The 25,671-nt window shown below is 33.2% G+C and overlaps 2 protein-coding genes across 18 annotated transcripts; both read right to left on the bottom strand.

Annotated features, from left to right (window-relative positions):
- Window positions 1-10,021: 10,021 nt before the first annotated feature.
- Window positions 10,022-15,941, bottom strand: LOC129296176 (E3 ubiquitin-protein ligase makorin-like). 7 transcript variants are annotated; one of them, XM_054934780.1, is made up of 7 exons: window positions 15,356-15,941; window positions 15,006-15,110; window positions 13,497-14,070; window positions 12,516-12,600; window positions 11,781-12,400; window positions 11,378-11,447; window positions 10,022-10,796 (listed from the first exon to the last, which is right to left on the bottom strand). In XM_054934780.1, exons 3-7 carry the CDS (start codon window positions 13,505-13,507, stop codon window positions 10,254-10,256), a joined length of 1,329 nt encoding a protein of 442 aa, XP_054790755.1. In that variant the 5' UTR covers window positions 13,508-14,070; window positions 15,006-15,110; window positions 15,356-15,941; the 3' UTR covers window positions 10,022-10,253. The 7 variants fall into 7 exon arrangements, with proteins under 7 accessions (XP_054790755.1, XP_054790752.1, XP_054790753.1 ...); XM_054934777.1 differs by having other exon boundaries at window positions 14,933-15,941; XM_054934778.1 differs by having other exon boundaries at window positions 14,978-15,941.
- A 1,739-nt stretch (window positions 15,942-17,680) lies between these two features.
- On the bottom strand, window positions 17,681-24,177 carry LOC129296174 (putative pentatricopeptide repeat-containing protein At5g37570). Of its 11 annotated transcripts, XM_054934766.1 has the most exons (4): window positions 24,017-24,177; window positions 20,630-20,876; window positions 19,546-20,389; window positions 18,170-18,376 (listed from the first exon to the last, which is right to left on the bottom strand). In XM_054934766.1, the coding sequence occupies exons 1-4, from the start codon at window positions 24,085-24,087 to the stop codon at window positions 18,306-18,308; spliced, it is 1,233 nt and encodes a 410-aa protein (XP_054790741.1). In that variant the 5' UTR covers window positions 24,088-24,177; the 3' UTR covers window positions 18,170-18,305. The 11 variants fall into 11 exon arrangements, with proteins under 11 accessions (XP_054790746.1, XP_054790747.1, XP_054790748.1 ...); XM_054934769.1 differs by lacking the exon at window positions 19,546-20,389 and having other exon boundaries at window positions 18,112-18,376; XM_054934763.1 differs by lacking the exon at window positions 18,170-18,376 and having other exon boundaries at window positions 18,726-20,389.
- Between the last annotated feature and the right edge of the window lie 1,494 nt (window positions 24,178-25,671).

Here is a 25,671-nt window from a genome sequence, read left to right as displayed (position 1 = left end):
CTGTACTCGAGGTTATTTTTTTATGAAATTTAAAAGGGAATTGATATTTTGATGCCGTAAATATATAGTATTAATCTTGCTTTTGATGTAAATATTGTTTTGGTTAACATTGGTTTGTATTTTTGTGCTGTTTGTTTTTCTATGTTTTGTATTTATGTTTGTCATTTAACAATAAATCAAGAGTTAAGGCCTAAAATAGAATTTTTAAATCTTTTGAGGACATAATTTGGGACATAATTTGTTCCAATTTTTTTTTAAAAAAATTTTCTTTTAGGCCTGAAGTGACTCAGTTTAATTATTTGGATGGTTGGAGAGGAGGCCGAGTCACGTTCAAGCTTACGAGTCCATAAGTTGGTGCTGGACTGGGCCGGTGACTCAGTTAATGGAAGAATTATGAATGAGGACCAGGTAATTTAGGCACGTGCTTGCGTTTGACTTTTATTTTTAAAAATTGTTTTCCTTTGAGTAGTATTTGGCATTTAAATGATTTTTTTAAATATTCTTTTATTTTATTTTTAAAATATGAAAATAGAAACATGCTGGAGTTACTTTTGTTTTAAAGCATACTACATTTAACCATTAAATGTTGCTATTCGTTACCACCAATAATTATCACTCATGATTCCTAATTGTTAGTTTGTCACCTTTGATCATTGTAATTTTTTGCTATGCCCATTAGTCATTATTAACTAACTATCATTAGTTATCATCAATCAACCATCAATGGCCATTATTGTTAGTCATTGTTGGCCACCACCAATAATCATTACCGACGAGCTATCACTATTAATTGCTGGTGTCAATCACCACCATTAATTATCACTATTAGTTGCTGCCATCAATCACCATCACTCACCGCCACCGTTGTTTACAATACTAGCTATCACAAGTCCACCATCACCTAATGTCAGTTGCCACCGTTGGCCATGGTTGGCCATTGTGGATAGCTAGAGTTGGGAAACGGGTGGGCCTGACCTATATGGGCTCGGCCCTTATGGGCTTAAGTCTAAAAGCCCGATTATCCTAATTTCATCCAAAAGTTGAGGTTCAACCTTTATTCAAAGAGCTCAGGGTCGAGCCCATAAGCCTGTTTATGAAAAAAAATAAAATTTAACATTTTAATTTACTTAGAGTTTTCTAAAATTCAAAATACATTAAATTAAAGTCTCACATAATTTAAAAAATAAACTCAAGATTTAGAAGTTCAAATAAGATAAAGATAAAATTCATCATCAATGCTAATTAAGATCTCCCTCATTATCATTCACAAATAAAATGTTATTTCCAACTCTGTTACAGGTCTGAGAGTGAGAGAGTGATAGATCGAGTATGAGTGTGCTACGTAGGGTTTCTTTGAAAGTTGAAAGTCTAACCCCAATTCGACCATTCTCCAAAATTTAACATAGAAGCAAAAAAAAAAAAAGTCAGATGGGCTTGATGGGCCGCCCGAGCCCATTTTTTTAGGGCTTAAAAAGGTCGAGTTTCAAAGTCAGATTATCCTAAAAAATATCAAATTTACAAGTCCAAACCCTTATTAAAATGGGCTTAAATAGGTGGCCTACCAGGCTTAACCTTTATTCCCAACTCTATGGATAGCAACGAAAATTAGCCGTAGTAGACCCTTATTATTATTGATCCTTTTGTTAACTATAAAATTATATTTAAATTAATATAATTAAATATATTTTTTGTTTTATTTTTAAAATTCATTTTATAAAATACCTTTTAAAAATAAAAAAATGGAAACAAAATTAAACAACTCCTTACTTGTCCTCTCTGAGAATTTCTTTTTAAGAAATCTGACATAAATTGTCGTAATGAATCTACTAATAGCATATTTTGGAACTAGAGTGCTAAATTTAGAAGCGATATTCCTAAAATTTTCAATGTGATTATTAGATATTGTTGAAACATGAAAAGCATTTTAGTCAGGTTATCTTTTTTCTCCTTGAAAAGAACTCCTTAAAAATAATTTCAAAAATTAGATGTCTTAAATGAATATTTTTTTTAACCTGAAGGATGTCTTTATGAATAACTAATTTCATTATTTGGTTTCGTTAATAATTCTCCCAAGGTTATAAACAAAAAAAAATGATAATAAAATTTCACGAATTATATAAATGACAATCTAATACCTCAAAATGTCATAATTTCATTGAAGTTTTTAGAGACCTCTATATCGATAAATAATCTCCTTGTTGACAAATTGTGATTTTTTATTCAATTCTTGTAGTTCTTTAAATAAAAGTTGTTATTTCTTAAACACAAATTGTAATTGGGGGCTTGTTGTTTTGAAAGCTTATTTTTCAATTACAAAAATCACATTTAATAAATTATAATTTTTTGTTCAACTTTTGCAATTTACAAAATAAAAATTATTCCTTAAGCAAAAGTTGTTATTGAAATTTGTTATTTTCAATAGAGGTATGATGGCCTTTTCACTTTAAAATTAATTGACATAGAAATCCTTAAAAAATTTAGTAGAATTATAATATTTTGAGAGATCAGATTGTTATTTATATAATTTAAAAGATTTTATTATCATTTTTTCTTATATATTTAACTATTAATTTACCCTTAATCTAGCCTTTGTTTATAGGATAATTATTAAAAGGAGATGACATTGCTATTATAATACCTATTAGTTCTCCTAAAGTTGCATATATTTCTTTAATTTTATTTTTATGACAGAGAGAGAAGAAAAAAATTGATCTTATTTATATGACACTTGTCAATTTCGTATACTCCTCTTTATATTTTTGCTCTTATTAAATACTTTGAATAATAATATCAGTAATGAGATTTAAAAATATTTATTGAAGATAAAAGTAAAAACTCGTTAAATTTTAAGATAAAATTAATAAAGTTTAAAATTTTTATTAATTTTAATAAAATATGTTGAAAGTGATTTATAAAAAAATTAGAGGGAGTACATTCTCATACTCTCCCATTTTGAAAAAAAGAAGCCCATTATTTAGCTCTTACATTTAATGTTATAACTTTGTTTTTTTATTATTATATTATTTTTCTAATAAATAAATAACTCCAGGCATTTGCCAGGCACAAAATGAACTGTAATAAGCACGACTGAGTGATGATTCATGAATAAAGTAAGTTCTATGAATCTCTATTATTTCATTCTGATGTTAACATTCATGATTTCTTCCTCTTCTCATTATTCTTGATGGGGTCATCCTTGAAAGGCGATTTTCAAACCTAACTGCAATTGCATAATGCAATGGACGCGCCAGTTGGGTTGTTTAGCCTAGAAAAGAAAGAGAGCGAGATGCTTCACACTCACCGTCACTCCACGCTAAGCCGTTGTAGCAGTAGTCAACATAAGAGGCACCTAGTAGGTTAACGAATTGGCTTCTCACTCTGTGTTCTCACGGAAACAAGACCCCTTCCCTCCAATCACGCGCTCTCTCTCTGCCACCTGTCCCACTCGGCCTACCCACGCGCTTCCGCGCCCCCCCCCCCCGGCCCCCAACCAATATACACTACACCCCTCACCCCCAGCGTCTTTCTCATCATCTCTCCTGTCTGCGATCGATAAGCTCCATAACCGGAACGCTCTCTAGTTTCTTCTTCGACTCTCTCTCTCTGCACCTGTCTTTATGGCGCCAGTGACCACATTCAAGGCCTTCGTTCTCCTCCTCGTGACGGCTCTTTTCGCCGCGGCCGCCTCCGCTCAGGACTTCAACTTGTCGCCCTCGCCGGCTCCGGCTCCTGATGTCGGAGCTGCCGGATCTGTCTCCACCTCCGTCGCCCTCATCGGCGCCTCCGTTGTCTTGTCAATGCTGGCGATTTTGAAGAACTAGATCAATCCATTCATTTTTGCGCTGATTTATCTATTCATTTATTGATGATGATATGATGTAATGCGCTTTAATATTGATACACATACTGTGTGTTGTTTTACAGATGAGTAGTGATTTGATTGATATGTTGTTTGGAGAGTTGAGGCGTGTGGCACTGATATAAGATTAATAGGATGCTCCTATTTATTTATTTTGTATATTACAATACAATGGTGAATGAGTTTGAGTTTAATATTTTTAGACCCAGAACCATCGAGGCTTCGTATCAAGTCTCCAGCCGTTAATTTGCGCAATCCGTGCTTCTTCGACCGGGCTTAAACTACAGGATCATGTGGGAAAAAAAGGGGGGCTAATGTAGCCACATTAACATCTCATCCTTTTGGTTAAAATTTGTTAAGTTAAAATATACTCTTGTTCCTCTAATTCTATACTAAGTTTTAATTTAATTTTTTAATTTTATAAGTTATTTTTTTAGTCCCTCAACCATAACACTATTAATTTCATATGGATATTTTTTAATGTCAATAATTATTATTTTAAAAAATTAAACTTAATATGTCAATATTTAAAAATACTTTATCAATATTTAAAAATTTAATGTAAAAATTTTTGTGATAAAAATAATAATATTAAAATTAAAAAATTGAAAAAATATTTTATAAAATTAAAAAATTAAAATAAAATCTTGCGTAAAGCTTTTTTGACCAACAATCTTGCGTAAAGTTAAATACTAAAAGTATCTTTATCCAATTTTTTAAATTAATTTTAACTTTTATATTAAAAAATTCAGAATTTTCAAACATGACATCACACCGTTTTTTCTTCTCTTGCTAATATTAGGCCAAGTATTAAAATATAAAAAATAAAGGAAATATAAAGTGACATTGTATTTGTTGTTTCCTACTGTTTTAAGAAAAAATTAAAACAAACAGTGATTGAAATATGATTTTTTTTTTTAGGAGAATGAAGTGTATGTGCTGGGAGTCTAAAAAAAGGTTCATGAGTGTTATATAAAAGTTGAAGTAAATGTTAATTTTATTTTATTAAGAAAAAAGAATGTGAATATTTAAATCAATCTCATTTAATTTTGAGCCTTGACTCTAATTTTTAAACTCATTCAAATTGAATGATTGGTAATGAATCAATGATAATGTGTCTGGGGTGCAAAGCTTTTAATTTGGAATACATGTGTTGCATAAGCAACTTTTGTTTTTTTTCAATTTCATTTGTTTAAACATAGGGGCATTTTGGTTGTTTATATTGTTTAATAAATAAAATATTTAGTTTGGTCCTTGAATTCAACTTAATTCTTGAGTACAATTTATCTTTCAACTAGATCCTTTTTACTAATTTTCTCTATTTTATATTTTAATTATTTAATTATGTACTTTTCAAGGCTATTTATTAATAGAAATAAACTTTTAAGAATTTATAATTTGAGTCTATGCTTCAAGTTTATATCCTATCATAAATTTACTTAAATTTACGAACAACTGATACTACATTTTGAAACTGGAGTGCTAAATGTAAAAGTGATACTCCTAAAATTTTCAATGTGATTATTAAATACGGTTGAAACATGAAAGGCGTTTTAGTCAAGATACCTTTTTTTTCCTTGAAAAGAACTAAGGTCCTTAGAAATAATTTCAAAAATTAGATGTCTTATGAATTATATAAATAATAATCTAATTTCTTAAAATGTCATAATTTTATTAGAGTTTTTAGAGACCTCTATATCAATAAATTTTAAATTAAAAAAAATTATTTTATTTTTATTAATAAGTTGTAATTTTTTATTTAATTCTTGTTATTATTTAAATAAAAATTATTCTTTAAACAAAAGTTTTGACTGGAGACTTGTTGTTTTGAAAACTTATTTTTTCAACAATAAAAATTACACTTAACAAGTTATAATTTTTTATTTAATTCTTGCGATTAATATAATAAGAGTTATTATTCTTCAAGAAAAAATTGTGATTGTGGCTTATTATTTTGAGAGCCTAATTTTCAATAAAAAAAATTGCACTTGACAAATAGTAATTTCTCATTCGACTCTTGCAATTTATAAAATAAAAATTATTATTATTTAAGTGAAAGTTATTATTGAGGCTTGTTATTTTCAATAAGGGTAAAATAATTTTTTTACTTTAAAAATTAATTGACTAGAAATTTCAAGAAACGTTAATAGAATTATAATATTTTAAGAGATTAGATTGTTATTTATATAATTTAAAAAATTTTATTATCATTTTCCCTTTTATATATATATATATATAACTAACTAACTACTAATTTATCCTTAATCTAGCCTTTCTTTATAGGACAACTATTAAAAGGAGATTATGTTGCTATGAGAACAACTATTACCTCTCCTAAAGTTGCATACACTCCTCTATTATATTTTTAGGGTGAAGAGAGAAGAAAAAATTTAATTCTATTTATAGGGTACTTGTTAATTTTCAATTCTCCTCTTTATATTTTTACCCTTATTAAATATTTTGAATAATAATATCAATAATGAGATTTAATAATATTTATTGAGGATAAAAGTAAAAACTTATTAAATTTTAAAACAAAATTGATGAGGTTTATAGTTTTCTTTAATTTTGATGAAACATACTAAAAGTAACTTATAAATAAAATATGAGAAATTACATTTTCATATTCTTCCGTGTTGAAAAAAAGAAGCCCATTATTTTGCTCTTACATTTAATGTTATAACTTTGTTTTTTATTATTATATTATTTTTCTACTAAATAAATAACTCCATGCATTTGCCAGGCACAAAATGAACTGTAATAAGCACGACTGAGTGATGATTCATGAATAAAGTAGGTTCTATGAATCTCTATTATTTGCTCTTACATTTAATCTTCTCATTATTCTTGTTGGGGTCATCTCAGAAAGGCGATTTCCAAACCTGACTGCATTGCATAATTGCAAGGGACACGCCAGGTGGGTTGTTTAGTTTGGAAAAGGAGGAAAGCGTGATGCCTCACACTGTTACTCCACGCTGATCCGCCGTAGCAGTCAATATAAGAGGCACCTAGGCCCTGTTTGGTATGAGGTATCACATTTTGAAAGATTGGGAATGGAATTGGAAATGGGATTGGGAGTGGGATTGAGAGTGGGAATAAATTTTAAAATGTTGTTTGGTACACTGAGGGATTAAAAAAAAATGAGTCTAGGATTGAAACAAACAAATTACAAGAAAGACACAAATGCCCTCATCTTCTTCCTTTCACTCAAATTTTCCAGCCATCCCTAAACCATTATTCCTTCCATTAGCTACAACGTGCTTTACTTTGTTGCAGTTTGAAAAAGTTGTAAACAAACAAATAACCACCACTCAAAAATTTATGAAACACATATTAAAAATCTAGCAAAATCTGCAAACAATTTCAAGGGGCGAGGAGCATGAACATATCAAGCCAATACTCAAACTCCCTCCGTCTCTATCTCCGTCGAGGAGGGCGGCTCCGTTTTCACCTGCCCTTGCTTCTGCTACACTGCTCACAACCCAGAAACGGCGAAGACGCGATCTACATCTGGATCTGAAGAGAAGGGAAAGGGAGGAAGGTGAATGGATAGACTCGAACTCGAGCTCTAACCCATTAGACGTGGTAGATGCAAGGGAGGTTATTTGGTTAAGGGAGAGAGACGAGAGGGCGGAGGAGGCACAAGATGGCGAGAGGATGGGGGAGAGAGATGAGAGCGCAGGGGACGACGAGGGCAGAGAAAGAGGAGAGAGAGAACGGGGTAATTTGGTCAGAAAAAAATCAATCCCAGGATTGATTTTTCAATACCAGGTGAGAGGTGGTACTGGATAATCCCACCTAAATGGGATTGGGCTTGGTATTAAATTTTTCAATCCCTCCTACCAAACATAAAAACATGGAATTACTCAGTCCTAATACCAGTCCCACTCTTTCAATCCTCCGTACCAACCAGGGCCCTAGTCGGTTAACGAATTGGCTTCTCACTCTGTTCTCACGGAAACATGACACCTTCCCTACTCTAAAGCGCTCCCTCTCTGCCACCTGTCCCACGCAGCCTTCCCACGCGCTTTCCCCCCCCCCCCCCCCAAAACTCTTCCTCCCCCATATATACCCGCACTCTCAGCGTCTCTCTTATCATCTCTCTTCCATCCAGAATAACCGGAACGCTCTCTAGTTTCTTCTTCGACTCTCTCAAACTCTCTCTCTCTCGGCACCTGTCGTTATGGCGCCAGCGACCACATTCAAGGCCTTGGTTCTCCTCCTCGTCACGGCTCTTTTCGCCGCCGCCGCCTTCGCTCAGGACTTCAACTTGTCGCCCTCGCCGGCTCCGGCTCCGGATGTCGGAGCTGCCGGATCTGTTTCCACCTCCGTCGCCCTTATCGGCGCTTCCGTTGTCTTGTCAATGCTGGCGATTTTGAGGAACTAGATCAATCCATTCATTTTTGCGCTGATTTATCTATTCATTTATAGATGATGATATGATGTTGTAGGCTTTAATATTTATACACATACTGATGTATTGCTTTACAGATGAGTAGTGATTTGATTGATATGTTGATTGGAGAGTTGAGGTGTGTGGCACTGATATAAGATTAATAGGATACTCCTATTTATTTATTTATTTTGTATATTACAATACAATGGTGAATGAGTTTGAGTTTAATATTTTTAGACCCAGAACCATCGAGTCTTCGTATCATGACTCCAGCTTCTTCTATCAAGTCTCCAGCCGTTAATTTGCGCAATCCGTGTTTCTTCGGCCTGGCTTAATCCTTTTGGTTAAAATATTTCAAGTTAAAATATACTCTTATTCCTCTAATTCTGTACTCAATTTTAATTTAATTTTTTAAGTTTATAAATTATCTTTTCAATCCCTTAATCTTAACACTATTAATTTCATATGAATATTTTTTTATGTCAATTATTATTATTTTAAAAAATTAAACTTAATGTATCAATATTTAATAATATTTTATTGATATTTAAAAGTTTAATGTAAAAATTTTTGTGATAAAAATAACAGTATTAAGATATTTTCCTATCTATTAATCACAAAACATACTAGTAGAAGATATTTTCTTGTGTACTAAGGAAAGATGGCGGATGAGTTTGACACTGAGTCTAATACTAATACTAATTTAAATCTATTTTCGTGTTAATGTTTAATGAACAAGAGTCTCATCCTTTATCCTGTGTACATTTTGAGAAGTTCAGAACCTATCTTCCTACTTTTTCAGTTTAAAAATTAAATTTTAACATTTAGAAATTTAGTGAGCCATTCTCTTTTGTAATTAATAAAAATTATTTAAAAAATTTGCTGAGATGTGCTAGAGACCCAACGATCTTATTGGGCCCTATCCTTTTTTTGTAAAATTATTGGCCCCAACTTCTATCAAACATGGTCCTTGCATAATTAATAATTGTAGTGAAGGAAAGAAAAGTACTTTATAAAATGTTTTGATAATAGTCTACAATTAATCTATAATTGTGAACTATTCATGTCAAATTTTAACAATTTAAACTTATTTATTTTTTAATATAATATTATTATAATAATTTTATAAAATATTAAATCTCAACTATTCAATTTTTGATGCAAAGGAGGGAATGGGTTGAGGAGGGGAGAGGACAGGAAAATGAGGCGAAGGGATGAGGAGAGGCTCTTGGTTCCCAAAGAAACTTAGGATAATCACCAAAGTTGAAAAAAAGATTCTAATAGTAATTAGCATTAAAATTTGTGAGGAATGAAAGTGGACAGAATAAGTTTTAAAATAAAGCACAAAAAACAATCACAACATTTGACCATCAAACTAACTTCCTCAAGTTAGTACAACATGTTAATAAAGGGAAGAATGACAGCTAGATTCCAAAACATTAAATTAATGATAATTAAGTTTTCAATAAATTTTTTAAAAAAATAAGTTGAAAATATCAATCCAAATTATCATAAATCTAGGAGTTTCAATTGTATTTAAGTATTTAAGTATTAAATGTAACTCTTAAATTGTAACAAAAATTTCTTTTTATAACTGATTGAATTAATATTTATAATTTATTTTGTAAAAAATTTTGTCAAGAACTTAACTGTCATTTATTCATTCATTGGAGACTTAATTGTCATCCTCCCTTTATAAAGCAGCAATTGATACTTCATATCAACAATACACAAAAAGCATTTACACACACATAATAAAGCCAATGTACAAGAAGGAAGACGGCAAACTTATCATAGATCTAATAGCACTCTAGATTCTTTTAAGTAAATTAAAATTCAATAGAACCGATGAGAAAAAAGTAAAAAGGAAATGGAGAGGTAAAGCTCACCTGTGTGAGATTCACCAGAACAAAAGTAAATCTCATCTCTCTCTCCCTCCTCGTTTGAGCTAAAGATTTAACAATTCCCCTTATTTCACACTAGAATACAGCAGCATCATTACGGCTCCACTGGATTCCGTTCCTCATTATTTGATTCTTCAGGATCTTCATGACCAGACAAACTTGAACTACCAAGTGTCTCTGATGAAGGCATATCAGGATCAGCTAAAGATGAGCCACCCTGCTCCGCTGGAGGAGGCACAATATCCGTTTCTTGATCATCAAAACCTTCAGTTCCAAACCGCCATGAACCATCCGGACTCTGATCAGTTAATGGCATAATCTCAAATAGATTCAAGTCTTCAGAATCAGTGGTGTCTGAACTAGAATCTAAAACTGCTGACATAACAATAAAGCTAAAAGGGTCAGTTTCTTCATTTGAAATGCCAGCATCAGACTGCCGTGAACCAACTGGCATCTCTGATAGAGCAAATTGATTGAGCGTCATCTCTGATGAATCCATATCATTGAAAAGCTCCAAATTTGGAGGAATGAATGATCCCAAATCAGATTGATAAAGCAAATTCATAAAAGTTGATCTGAGTGGAGGTGGCGGTGGTTTGTGGTGTATCCATGTATATGAACCAGGCTTCACAGTATGCTGAAAGTAACAACATCAAAATCAATCTGAAAGTTAAAATTTTAATCTAGCCTATGCCTATTACAGCAAATAATTAGACATGAAAAAGCAAAGTCATCCAAAAACACTCACAACTAACCAGCAAGGCAACAATCCTGTGTACAAATTTTAGAAATTTATGCAGTATCATGGTCCAATGAAACTTGATTTTGGACTTTGGAACACTGCTTCTCTAAGTTCATTTATTTATTTACTTATTTTTCATTCTTTTTTCCCCTTAAACAATAGGCGTGGCATTTACTGCAACACAACAAAATATAGTTCTCAATTGAAAAAGAAAAGGAAAAATCTTTAATATGCCTACAGACTGCAGATGGTTACAAAAAGAAGTGGGAATAAATTTCATTGTTGTTCGTAGTTAGATACAAGGAGCTAATTGAGAGTTTCTGAGAACTTTCGATGGTATACAGACAATTGCTATGCAAAAAGAAACAATAATTTCACAGAAAAATCAAATGAACATTTTCATTTACGGCTCTCTCTTACAAAGTTAAAAAAAAAAAAATAAGCAGAATATACTGTAGAGAGGGAAACACATTTACCCTGTAGAAACAAGTATTCCTAAAGGGACAATATCCATTTCCGAAGTCAAAAAGCTTGCAATTAATCAACCTGAAAAGAAAAACGATAGCAGACAAGAAAAAATTGTTCAAGATCTTATTGGTATAACTTAAATCAGCTCTTTTCTCTTCACTAGGCATTGTCCCCCAGCAAAATTAGTGGAGTGTAACCCAAAAAAAAAAAAAAAACTGTATCCCATTTAACAAGGAAGGCTATTTTCCCCATCAATGACCACTTATGAAACCTTCAACAATTGACCAAAATTAAATAAAAGAGTAAATTATTCAAATTTTCCCAAAGTTTTAGCTCTTCTATATAGAAACTTGAATTTAATGATCATTAAACCAATAACACGCAGGGACAATTGAGTAGATGGGAAATTACTTGCAGCTTGTCTTGTAGTTGTCAATAATGTCCTGTTTCTCTTCCATTGTAAAATACCAAATACTACTTGGAATCACATAATATGATAACTTCCGGCACATGGGGCAGGTCTTCACATTTCTCTTTATTGCTGAGGTTGGAGCACTATTACGCCAATTCCTGATGCATGATAAACAGAAAGGATGATCGCACTCAGAAAGAATACCAAACTTACATTCATCTCCTTCAGGCTTTGAAAGAACACGTTCATAGCAAATTCTGCATTCTATTTCTTGACTTTTATTCAAAGTCTCAAGATAATTTTCCTTTTTCTCACAAGTTTGCAGATGCTCCTCTTTTTCATTTGGTTCAGAGTGATACAAGCAGAACTTTTTACAGTAAACACATCGTTCTCCAGGAACACAAGAACACTTTTTTCTTGATGGTAAAGCAGTACTGGGTTCACTGGCATCACAATTCCTTTGGTAATCTTGATGCGTAAGTTTTATACTCTTTCCATGTCTATCAAAATTTAGGAGCTGGCTTCCATGTTCTGAAGACTGTGCTTGAGAAGTTTGGATATGTTTATATTTGCATTGACCACCAAAAGCACATATTCCTTTCTGATGGAACCTACAAATCTGTTTTCATTTTTTTTAAAAAAAATATATTTAAGTATGATGAAAGAAACACAAACGTGCTAAGTATCAATAATTGGTAAGTAGGTAGAAGGGAGGCAGAATATGAAGGAAGCACATTAATTGAAGGATTCTTTCTGTCATGAGAATATTCACATTGGTTCCCTTTGATACATGCTCCACGAGCAAAGAACTTGCAATACCTAAAGGATCCACAAATTTAAAATGAACAAATTACAACAATAAGTAATTAGAAGAAAAAGAGGCCCATAATTTATCTAAATAACTCAAAGATTGAAGAGTAGAGTAACCAACTTGAGTTAATACACAACAACAACACTAACAACAAGCCTTATTTCACAAAATGAGCTCAGTTACATGATTGCACAACATCATTATACTCTATCAGCAATTAACTTTCAAATATACCATTGACCAAAAGATCTCACCTGATAACTTCCTTGGAGATGTTGAGTTAATACACAAGAATAACAACAAAAACAGGAAGCAACCTTATCCCTTTAGGAGGGGTCGGCTATATGGATTTCACAATGCCATTGTGTTTTATCGATGTTGAGTTAACACACATAGAGAAAAATACACATTATCATTTCAATTAATATACATAGAAGAAAATAGGAAAAAGCCTAGAAGATGTTGGAAGAAAGGAGTTATCATATTAGCACTTTGATTCCACACTAAATAAAAATATACCTATAGCATCACCAGCCCGGATATAACATAGGCTAGACATTAAAGAGGTAACTAAATTGCAGGGAAGGCTTCCTTATTTATCATTCATGCTAAGGAACCCATAATAGGTAAGAAAAACCAATTTCACAATCATTATTACTTGTTCAAATTAACCTTCTAACCAACCATGACTTACAAATGCCCTTTATTTCTTCTTTCACACCTGAACTATACATATATTAAGAAAAAAAAAAGAGTGAAAACCAAGAAAATCACAGTGAACATAAAGAAAGGGGAGACAATTGAATGTTAGCTGTAAAAAAAATTGAAAATTTACTTGATTAACAGAGCAATAACATAGATTTAGTTGAATTCGAGAGTTAAAAAAAAAAAAAAAGAAATTTACCTCTTAGACATAGGGAGATCTGTGAAATTGGTTGCTAAGAATCACAAATCTGAAGTAGATTTGAGGTTACGAATAGGAGTTCCGTGCTGTTCCTTCAGCCCCTTCTTGGAGTAATGAAAATGTCCTTGCATAGCAGTTACATAATCAAGCCTAACTGGCATGTAGATGGGATGCATCACGTGATCAAAGATACGAAAACGTCAATTTTCCGTTTAATCCTAGCCATTTGCTTGATCCATAAGCCTTATCAGGCCACACAAGATATAACATCAAAGCACACCGTTTTGAAGCCAATGATGTGATGCATTAGATTAGTACTTTTCTTGACAAACATGATGTGAATTCAATTCCTTGAAAATCTTGCCTTCCATTTAAACACCCTAAACATAGTGTTTCGCCATTGAAGATTTCTAAATTGAATCGCTAAATCCATCCAATTCTCTTGTGTTTGCCTTGATCCTCTTCTGATGTCAACCAAATGGCATCTATCTTGTAAACAGATAGTCTCGTTTGTGTTCATCTTAAAGCTATAATAGATAGTGACGATGGTCATCCTCTTCTCTTTATGCAAAGTCTGAAATAGTGATTGTATAAACTATTACTACATTTTTCTTCTCTTCCTTGAAATCGAAGCTTGATTATGTATAAATCTATATAAAGTAAATTCAATGAATTAGCAAGGATGTGACATAATTATCTGTAAGTATTTTTGTAATCGCTCTAAGTCTTGAAAGCTACCCTAACTCTAGGAAGCCCTCAAGACTCAACTCATGTAAGATATACATTCAACAGAATTATAGGATTGTCTTTATTCACTGGCTTTTGATTTCCTAAGATTAATACTTAATTGCATAAGAAGTTAAGAGTACTTGTTCCTGAGACTGATCTAGAGCCTAAGGAACAAAGATAGTTATATTGACATGTGTCAAAAGGATATACTAAGATGTTGAAAGTTCCTTGTTTAAGGCAATACAATCTTCCTCATAAGTTGTAAGCTTAAATGATAATGTAATACTGGTTAACCTTTTATCTCTTTGGTGAACATATAATTTCTATACTATATCTAATGGGTTTTCACATCATTCTTGTTGCAGGAGTGTCCTCAGAATGTAGGGCCAGTGGAACCTCACCCTAGTTATCTGATCACATTGGAATAAGGCTCTTTTGCAAGAAGACAAGGTCTAGTAGTACACTATTAAATCACGGTTTTAAAATTCAAACCCAGAATAGGAATACTCCAAGGTCTTACCCATAAGGAAGGTAGATGTATCACAAACCTCCCCACGTGTAAGAAGTAAGCGTGGTTGCAATGGATGCAAACAAATAAACTAAAATGGAGAGAAAAATATGTTTGGAAAAAATCAACGGATAGAAGTTTATATTCAAATTGCTTTCAATTCGCAAAAAATGGTTTTAAAAGGTCAATCTAGTGTCACCTAGATCTCATCTTCAATATTTTTTTTTTTGGAGAAAAATCTCACCTTCAACATTTACTCCAACGCTTGTCACCTTTGGTTCAATTGAAGTCAATGCACATAGACCGGTTGTCGTGATTAATTTTGTTGACTAGAACTTCCGTTAACATGTTCACCGTCTTGTCATTCTAGATTCATCCTAGGATTAAACAGGCAGTGATTGGATGCCAGGTTACTTAATCATGCAAGGGATGAACATGAATGCATAGGAAATTAACCCACAATTCATCATACATGACATCCCTTATCATGAAAACGATAGAAAAAACGAAGTATGCATAACATATAACCATTACCAACAATCATGTGACATGGAAAGTTAACTGGATCAAAAGAATTGAAGTAGCAATCTTTAATTGTTCAAAGTAGCAGAAGTTAACCTACCCCCCTAACAAGGCAACTTATCCTGCGCCGGTCAGGGTTCTAGAAACACATGTGAAAAGAAAACATCAAGCTAGAATTACACAATTGCATCCTAAGCTAAAGAATGGAGTAAAAGCAGATTAAAAAGGATAAAAGAACTTATATTTGTGTCTTCACTAGCATAAGCTCCCTTTAGCTCTGTGTTAACAGCCTCCGAGACTCCTTCCTGGACGTTTAAAGACCGTCCTTAACTTCTTCCAAGTTGCTGAAGAGTATCTAAAGGCTCTTTCATAACATCACAATGCTAACATGGATCTTGGCTGCGAGTAATGCTAGGGTTTCCTTGTTCCTTCACTAATTCTTTCGCAATAGCGCCTCGACGGAGCATTTGTAAGGTCCCGCTTGGTATCATGACTTTCGTAATTCGTCCTGTGAAATTTGGGTTTTCCAGTAATGTCATGGCTGTAAATTCATGCACACCACGACTTGTTCTTCAGGATGATCTCTCGTCTGCGCAGTTGATTGGTATAAATGCGTCACTTTTAGCACTCGTGCATTGCGACAATCCTTGCACTGTCGTTCTTGGGCTTCTCTAGGCCTTTTGTTTTTGAAATCAAGAAGAGTAATAACTCGCTAATAAGATTCAAATGCCTTCAGGGTAAAGGCTAGAAATATTATCATGACTCTGATTATTATTAATCCAGACCCGCTGCGTGGTACATACTCATGACAGTTTCATAGATTGCTCGGGGATGCTTTCAACATTGTTGGCCTTGTTTGGTACATTGAAATCAAAAATGAAATTGGAATCAGGCTTTAATAGTTTAATATGTATCAATTTAAGTGCCTGTTTAAATTTTAATTTATATTTATTAAAAATACATTTTAAAAATTTAATTATTTGTTAAATTTAACAAAAGCATATTTTAAATGTAGTTTGAATATACTTTTAAAGATTACATGCCTTTTAGACTTCTCATGAAATCTGATTTAGCCAAAATACTAAAAATCCAATCTCATCGTTATCACAAGTGAAATTGGGCTAATTTCATGGCATTGCTCTTTCCCCTCTTTTCACCATTAGTTGTTAGTAATAGAGTTGTTATCTTTTAAATTTGTTAGCCATATATTTAGTCTTTTCATATTATAAATGCATTTATAAAATTAAAAATTATATAAAATTTTATTATACCAAACATATTTTTATATCTCAATTCCATTTCAATAGGATTCCATCAAAAATACTTTCATTATTGTATTAAACGGGGACCTTCATTCAAGGCAATTATATATTTTAGGATTTGAACTCTTCAGTCAATTAAACCAACAATTTTTGTCTCTTAAGTCTATTCAATTCTCATCCAATATAACTTTAAAATGAGACCATTTGGTACAAAAAAATATCAATGTAACTTTAGGGTGAATCATTATCACATTTACATTAGGGCATTTTCATCTTTGTGGATTAGAGATCGAATATTTAAATGTAATTTTTTTATAAAAATAATCTAGCCTCACAAAACTTGAAAAGTGAGTCGATTTTTTTTTTTTTAAGAAAAGAAAAGGGAAGGAAAGGAAAGGAAAATACTACGTGAACTTCATATTCATCCAAAGAATTAGTATACTATTTAATATGTGTTTGGTGTTGTTTTGGTGTTTGTTATCACATTTTGACCATAGCACTATGAGTAGTTTTTTTCCCTATCAAAATTAAGTTTTGATCAAAACCAATAGATTATTGAGCACAATTAAACCTCAAAGATCCTTCTCTAATACACTAGTCATAATCAAGGTATTAGCCATCATAAAGGCCATTACAAGACATGATGGCATGCTCCTTCACATCATATACATTCATCATGGTCCTAAAATCTCATTCACTAAACTTTCAATATACTATAAATCATGTTAAATATTCACAATTGTTTTAATGACAACACTATCTTCCTCATTAGAAAAGAGCCTTAATTTGAACTTAGCATTACGTGTTTGTACACATGTATAGGTGTGTGTCTTCCTTTCTTATAGAAAAGTACTAGGTTAAGTGTAAAATGCAAAAAAAGAATAAAACATATTAATTGAAAAATAACCCTAGCGACAGGAATGCTATTGAGCAATAAGATAGAATTCAATAATAATAATAATAATAATCCTAAAAATGGAGGATAAAATCACATCTTGTGAAATTTAATTTACCACGTACATTTTTTTAAACTATAACTATCTTACAAATATAAATGTAACATTTCCTGATAAGAACTAAACGAACTAAAAAACCATACAGGGATTGATCAAATTCTAGAGGATTAGCAAAATGTCTGCCTTGTCATTCATTTCCAACCAAAATATATCGTCAACCAAAGCTTGAACATTGAAAGTACTTGACACAAGATGAAACTGAAGGAGTGAGTGATATACAATTCCCCGACCAATATTTTGACAACGCACCTAGATATGACAAGCAAACAACCAAAAGAACTGTGAAAAGAGCTCATACATTTAGGAAACAAGAAACGAAGTCTCCATTATCTAACTGAGTCCTATGATTCAAGCAACGTTTTTATGTCGAAACAGTACAAGGAACAATTTTAGCAATTACACCACTAATTGGGAGTTACCATCGTGTCTGTCTCCATTTTATGATCCCACGAAAATCCCTAAATGGTCAGATGTTACATCAAATGTAATATCAAGGAAATTGAGCTACCATGCCAAAGAGCTGGAACCAGAGATGATGGTGCAAAAGAGCCAGAGAGTGAAATAAATATCCATATCAATCATCCAACATCTTACGGAGACGATTCTTGATTAATTCACTGCGAGCCTTTGCCCGAGCTTGTTGAGGACCTATATTTGTCAGAGAGAGATAAGCACCAACGGCGAATAATGAAGCACCGGTGATAAATGCACTGGCAGTTATAACTAGCTGCCGTGCTGTAGGTGGATATGACCACAAAACCATAGTCTCTGCTTAAGTTGAGTTCGGCTCACACACGTTATCCAGCTTCGTTCTAATGCACCACTTCTTTGTCTGGTTTGAACCTAGGCAAAAGCTCTGAAGTCAGAATTGTTGTCCGCGACAGACATTTGGAAACCAAATCCCGGCCATAAAAAATCAGACATGTATGAGGTACAAGAACTCTGTTTTCATTTATCTAGAAACTGGCCACGCAAAAACTGTTCATATAGCATCCCCATAGCAATAATTAAAGCGACATTCAAGTTAAACCATACTACTCATACTTCCTAATCATCAGTCATAGGAAACTTTCAGAATTAGTCACTGGATTCCATTGATTCCACGCATTTAACTTCTAATGAAGAGAAAGAGAAAAACATTGTTGGAGCCTGTCTCCTAAAAGTAGCACAAATAACAGAAGATATCAATGCCTGAAGAGAGTGGTTTGTTAATGGTGAAGAAAACACATCATCTTTGAAATTTACATGGGCTTGAAAATAAAGCATCTCAGGCGAGTGATAAAATTGTAAAATGGAATGGTATCTACTCAACCAAAATCAACAGAATAGTTAACCCTCTATGTCAATGAATCAAAGCTAAACCCCCATTGCGAAGGTATCCACAAAGCTACGGTCAATACAATCCCCATGAAATCAACACTTGGACAACTTAACTGATAGCTAATATTCTCAATTTGACGAAATTCATCCCCTGATATCAATAATTCCGGTTCTAGCTCAAGTTTGCTACTCCTATCTCAACAACCATATTCTCAATCTATCCTAGAGTGTTCGAATCAATGATTTGACTTATAAATCATCTCAGGAAGCTAACAATTTCAATAAAATACATGTTTGTAACACAACTTCAGCTCTGGACTAAATCTGACTGTAGCCAGGTATCTTTCTCCCACCCCTTTCCCTCATCTTATTCCTCACAGTGGAAACATCAATCCATCGCTCTGCAGCAGCATAGATATTAGACAATAGCACGTAATTAGCAGCTTTTTGAGGCTCAAGCTCAAATAGTCGATTAGCAACAACCTCTGCTAAGTCTGGATCGCTATATAGCTTGCAAGCCCCAAGAAGTGCACTCCAAGCACCAGCAAGAGGTTCTATAGGCAATGATTTTATAAGTTCGTAGGCAGCCCTTGTATACCCTGATCGGCTAAGAAGATCAACCATACATGCATAGTGATCAGGAGAAGGACTAATGCAGAATTTATGCTTCATGGAATTAAAATAGTTCCAACCTTCATCAACTAGTCCAGAATGACTACAAGCTGTCAGGATAATTGTGAAGGCCACTTCATCAGGAACTAGTCCTTCTGTCAGCATCTTATTGAAGAGGTTTATAGCTTCAACTCCATGCCCATGAATTGACAACCCCTGTATCATTGAACAATATGAAATTACATCTCTTTTAGGCATGTTTTCAAACAGTTTTAGTGCCCTCTCCAAGTTTCCACTCTTTGCATTCATATCCATAAGAGCTGCCATCACATGATTTTGTTGAAGATCAATAAAGCTCTTGCTTACATAAGAATCAACCCACTGTGTGAGTTCTATACACCCCAACTGGGAACAAGCAGACATCAAGCTGACCAATATAAACTCATCAGGCTTAACATTCAAAGACTCCATCTCTAGAAAAATTAGCAATGCTGCATTAGGCTGACCATTCTGGACATACCCTGATATCAATACAGACCAAGCAACAAGATCTTTATCTGAGGATTGATCAAACAATAACCTAGCGGACACCATATCACCACTTCTTGCATAGGCATCAATCATAGTCGTAAAGGAAACTACATTCTTTTCAGGCATGGAGTCAAATACACCTCTAGCACTGCCCAAATCTCCCATTTTTACAAACCCTTGAATCATTGCATTCCATGAAGCAACATTTTTCTGTGGCATTACATCAAACAACCTCTTTGCCTCCACAACATTTCCAACAGCTACATACCCAACCACCATAGCTGTCCAAGAAACAACATTTCTCTCCGTCATCTCATCAAATACCTTGCGAGCATCACTAGTCTTCCTGCATTTCCCATACATGTCAATCAAACTCGTACCTACAAACATACACTGTTCAAACCCACACCTCACAGTTAATCCATGAATTGATTTTCCTTCCCGCACAATGCATAAGTTAGAACATGCTTTAATCACATATGGGAATGTGTAGCTATCAGAAAGACAATCCGCTCTCTTCATGCGTAAAAAAGCATCAAGAACATCCACAAAGGAGTTCTTTTGGCAGTACCCTCTAATGAGACAGTTCCAAAGCAAGGTGTCAGGTCTGATAACACGATCAAAAACACTTACTGAATAATTGAGAGGAGCAAGGGAATTGGAGAGGGAAATGAACTTTGCAATGACATAATGATCTTGCTCTAATCCTTTGCTGATGATTTGCGCATGGACTTGGTTTAGATGCCCAATGGTCTTGCAAAATCTAAGGAGGGATGTGATGCTACTATCTGAGAACTTTAATAGCCTATAACCTGAAGGGGCCAAAGAACATTGATGTATGGAAAGCATTGGAAGAAAACGCCAGCATTTGTTGAATGTTCTGTTTTGGGAAGAATTGTACATTATCACCAAAAATGGAAAAAAAAGATACATATTGATTTCATTTCTTGATAATCATGGCTCATTTAAGTTCCTAGACAACCATAGAGACATATAGATGCATAAGTGAATCTAAAGAATGCAAATGTGTCACTGCCAAGTAAACATTACTTTCATCATAGAATATAAAACTCAATACATTTTCCAAAAGAAATATCCGTGCTTATTGTCCACTTGGGAAAAAGTCACAATAAAATATGAGCAATAATTACCAAAAAATCCAACGTCCACACACACACGTACACACATCGCAATGAATTTCCAATCAAATCTCAGGAACTCCAATGCAACATATTTGTTCAAAAGTGCAACTGAATTTTGCCTAATAAATAACGCATTCTCTGCATACAACACCCAACTGAGAAACCATAATCTACTGAAGTTCATCATGAAAAATGTCCAAATGCAATCATCACTTATAGCAAGAGAATTGGTGCAAAAACAAGGCATGAATCTGTAATGAACACCATTTACAAACTCAGCATCAGAACAAAGAGAATAAATTGAATTATAACAAAGAGGAAGGCGACCAGAATTTATCTAACACCTTCAAGGCTTTCCCCCCTTTTCTTCTGTGTGTATTGATTTAAATCAAAATTTCTAATTTCCACTATTGCCTTCGAGTCATTCAAATCAATTGCAGACTCCTTTCTTGTGATTACTCATCGGCGCAGTTTGTTAATTTTAAGCTTGTGGATCCTTTTCTTTGCTCGTGGAGCATGTTTCAGAGGGGAGCAATGTGAATGCTTTCATGACAAAAAGGATCCTTCAGTTAGTGTGATTGATTCTAATCCTGCCGTCCTTCTACCTACTTACCAACACACAATATGTACTATATTTTGTATCTTTCTCATATATCTTCTTATATTGCAAAAAATTTGCAGATTCTATCAAAAAGAAATGTGCTTATGGTAGTCAACGCATATATAATCATGTTCAAGACCAACCTCTAGATTCTGATAGACATGAAAAGGTCTAAAACTTAAGCATCAGTTTTACCAAAGGAATGGTGATTCCCATGAATCTAGCACTGCTTTATCATTATGAAACAAGTGCTGTGGTATTGTAAAAACAACTGCTTGCATCATCTAGGTTGCATAGATACATGTATGAGTATCCGATAAAATACAGCATGAGACAGGGATATGGCAAATTTTCAAAATTTTAGGATATGGGTATAGGGAGGCTTATAATATATATTTCAACATTTTATGATATAGGTATAGGTATTTTGATTTTTAAACAAAAATTTCTAAAATAATATAATGATATTTATAACAATTAACAAAATGATAAGTGTTTCTTTTAAGTGATATGGTAAAAAATTATTGAAAAAAAAATCATATTACAGATATTAGAATATGGATACGTATGCCAAAGAATCCTACAAGTATCGTATCAAATATGGATACGTTTACTTTTTTAAAATATCTGTGCTTCATAGTGCATCATTCTGAAGTCTGAACCAAAGCAAAGAGAGAATAATTGCAAACTGTTGGGAAAAGGGAAAAGTACCTTATGACTTTAATCAAAGTTAGAGAAATAGGACGTTGATCCAAGAGCCAAAAAAATGGGTCTAGTCAGTTCAATCAATGGCAGGCCCCACAATTTCTTGGTGGGTGAAGTCAGGGTTTTAACTACAATATGCCTTCAAACTTTGGGGGTTCTGAGATTCTGAAGATGATTTATTGGATGACACAAATCAGGGTTTTGCCGCTGATGACAAAAGGATCTCTGGAATTCACATAGGAAGTTGAGAAAGTTTTCACAATGCTAAGATTGAAATTTCTAGAGTTTTGACCAAACAGCCTGTTCTGGTTCTCCAAGCTAGGGTTTTTGGAAGAATTTAGGGATATTACGATTGAACTTGATATCTAAAATGTTCTGGGTTTTGCATATTGTTTGAGGGCATTAACTGTGAACACAGTGTCAAAGTGAAAGTGGAATAGTACTGGGGATTGAAGAGGGAGAACAGGTTAGACTCAAAGATAGGACTTTGCTGCTTCATGAAGATCACAGCAGCCATCATTGTTGTCTAGCTGAATTAGACTCATAGTAGGAATGAAATGCCAAATGGTACTGAATAATGACATTCAAAATTTCCAAGGTAAATCTTAGGTGGAGCTTGTGAATTAACGCTCAAATTAGCTTAGCATTCTTAGCACAGATTTAAGACCAAAAGCATGATTAAATCATGCTAACAGGCAAGGGAAAACAAGAGTTTGTGCAGAATTTAAAACCCAACTTCAAACCACAATTTAAACAAAGGCATAGTTGTAAAAGCTTTGACCAAGACTAAATGAGTTTATGCCAAATCAGACAGGTCAGCAGGTCTTGCTAGAGGTTCAACCCTGATTTTTTTTTTCAATAAAAAAAAAGCCCTGACCTCCTATTAACCGAAACGCTGCAAACTGCATGGACCAGAATTTACTCCTACAATTCATATAAGGAGCAAGACACCATAGTTGATATAACAAAAAAATTCTGATGAATTTTCACGCAAGAAACTTATCATCAGAGTAGGCGAAGTTATAACCCAATTTCTATTAGCAACAGAACTCCACAAATTAATCCACTCCTAACTAAATATCACCATACTTCCCTTCTTCCATATTAAAAAAAAAAAAAAAAACATCAGACAAGAAGCACAACGGAAGAAAATGAAAGAAAAAGAAGAAACCACTCCCCAGCTGCCAAATCATGATAATGAGCTCACCTCTTGCAACAAAATCCTCAATCTAAACACAACCGAAAGCAGCAACAAGGGTAAAAGACAGACTCTTATTCTTCATTTCCTTTTTATACATCACCCATGTATGCGTTCAATCAGGAAAATAATGGCTGATCTTCACAGTGCAATACGCATTCCCAATTCAAACAGCACTTAGAAATTGAAGATACAGAAAGTTAGGCAGACAAACAGGCAGCAACTACCCAAAATATTAGAGCAGCCATCGTCAATTCATAATCTTGAATCGAACTAGAGGTATTCCCCGTTGCACATCAGGCAATGATTCACTCCAAAACATCCTAAGGTTGCATCAAACACACACAGCAAGTGAAAGAATCTGAAACAGATACCTGTTTGACTGTTTCTTCTGTTCCAAAATGCTACTCCGTGTCCTTGGTCCTCCGTCTACTAATTTCACCATTCAAGCTCAGGTCCTCTTTTACTCTTCATTCATCCAAGATAAGAATTGAGTCAGGGAGCACTCCCCGTTCCTGGAAAAGGTCAGGTCACATGTTCAAAAGATCCAAAGCGAACTAAATCGAACCAAAGCTTCCGAATTTATTATAAATTTATTTTTTTATTTAAGTTTTTATTTTTTAAAAAAAATTAAACTAAATCAAATCAAATTTTATTATAGCTATTTATATATATTTTGATAAATTTATTTAATATTTTCTTTTTATCAAATTTAGTTATAAACAAATCACCAGTTAAAAATATCCTAAAATTATTTAAATATGATATAGAATTATTTATAATAGTTTTTAATTTTATAATTAAGTCTTTCAAGGATAACAATAACATTAGTTGGTAAAAAATAAAATATTTTATAATTAATTTTTAATAGTTACTCCCTCTAAACCTATTTATAAATCACTTCCAGCATGTTTTGTTAGAACCAAAGAAAACCATAAACCTCATTAAATTGTCTCAAAATTTAACAAGTTTTTACCTTTACCCTAATTAGTGTTCTTAAATCTTATTACTGTTATTTTAATTCAAAGCATTTAATAAAAAGCAAAAATGTAAAGAGGAGCCTTAAAAATTAACAAGTATCCTATAAATAGAATTAAAATTTTTCTTTTCTCTCTACTATATAAATAGGATCAGACGAGTAATGTGTTAAATAATTATTAAAAATATTATTTTGCTATCAAGAGATATTTTTTCATTGAAATTAATAATTAATAGTTAAAAATTATTAGTAAGCATGCATACACACACACAACAAAAAATATCTATAAAAAAACCTTAAACTTGATCCATGAAAAAACCAAATTGATGCTAACTCCTAGAATTTTTTTTTTTAATACATGGCCATAGTAAGCTGTGCAAAAAAACTAAGATTTAGTCATGTCTAAAGCCAAAAGGCTTCTATAAGCATGCGGAGGGACATCAAATATTGTAGTATTAAAATTATCATGAGATATCTAGTAGGCTAAACAATAAGCACATCTATTTGAGTCTCTATAAACATGATCAAATATGACCACCCAATTCCTCATTGTGAGATCGTTGATTTTTGTAATGATGTCGGAGAAAAGATGACTTCCAGAGTAGGTGTAGTTGATGAGAAAAGTGCTTCCATCGAATCCAAATGAACATTAATTTTGTATAATTTTTCATTCCCAATAGAGGATAAGCCCTTCGTAGATTCCCATAAACTTAGCAGTTGTTTGAAAGCCAAGATACTTGAAAAAGCCTTTGATCTAATTTCCTTTGTCATTCTTATGATGCCTCTACAAGCAGCAGCTCTATTAATGTTAACAGCATCATCAGTGTCTAGTCTAACCTATCCGAATTTAGATGGTTTCCAATTAGTATCATAACTAGTGCTTCTTTTATTCAAATGATTGGTTTTGGATAAAAGCTTCATATCATTACAGATTTGTTGATTGCTAAAGAAGGCAATATCACTTTCTCGAATCTCATCTTCTGAGTAGAGTTTCTTGTATCTTGCTTTCTAAATATTCCAGCAGGCTTGGGCGAATAGATTCTGCCAATG

This window comes from Prosopis cineraria, unplaced genomic scaffold (genome assembly GCF_029017545.1).
Source record: "Prosopis cineraria cultivar Desert tree isolate PC_DT_omini unplaced genomic scaffold, ASM2901754v1 PC274, whole genome shotgun sequence".
NCBI classification, from domain to species: Eukaryota; Viridiplantae; Streptophyta; class Magnoliopsida; order Fabales; family Fabaceae; genus Prosopis; species Prosopis cineraria.
This window is presented reverse-complemented; position numbering and strand designations above follow the sequence as displayed.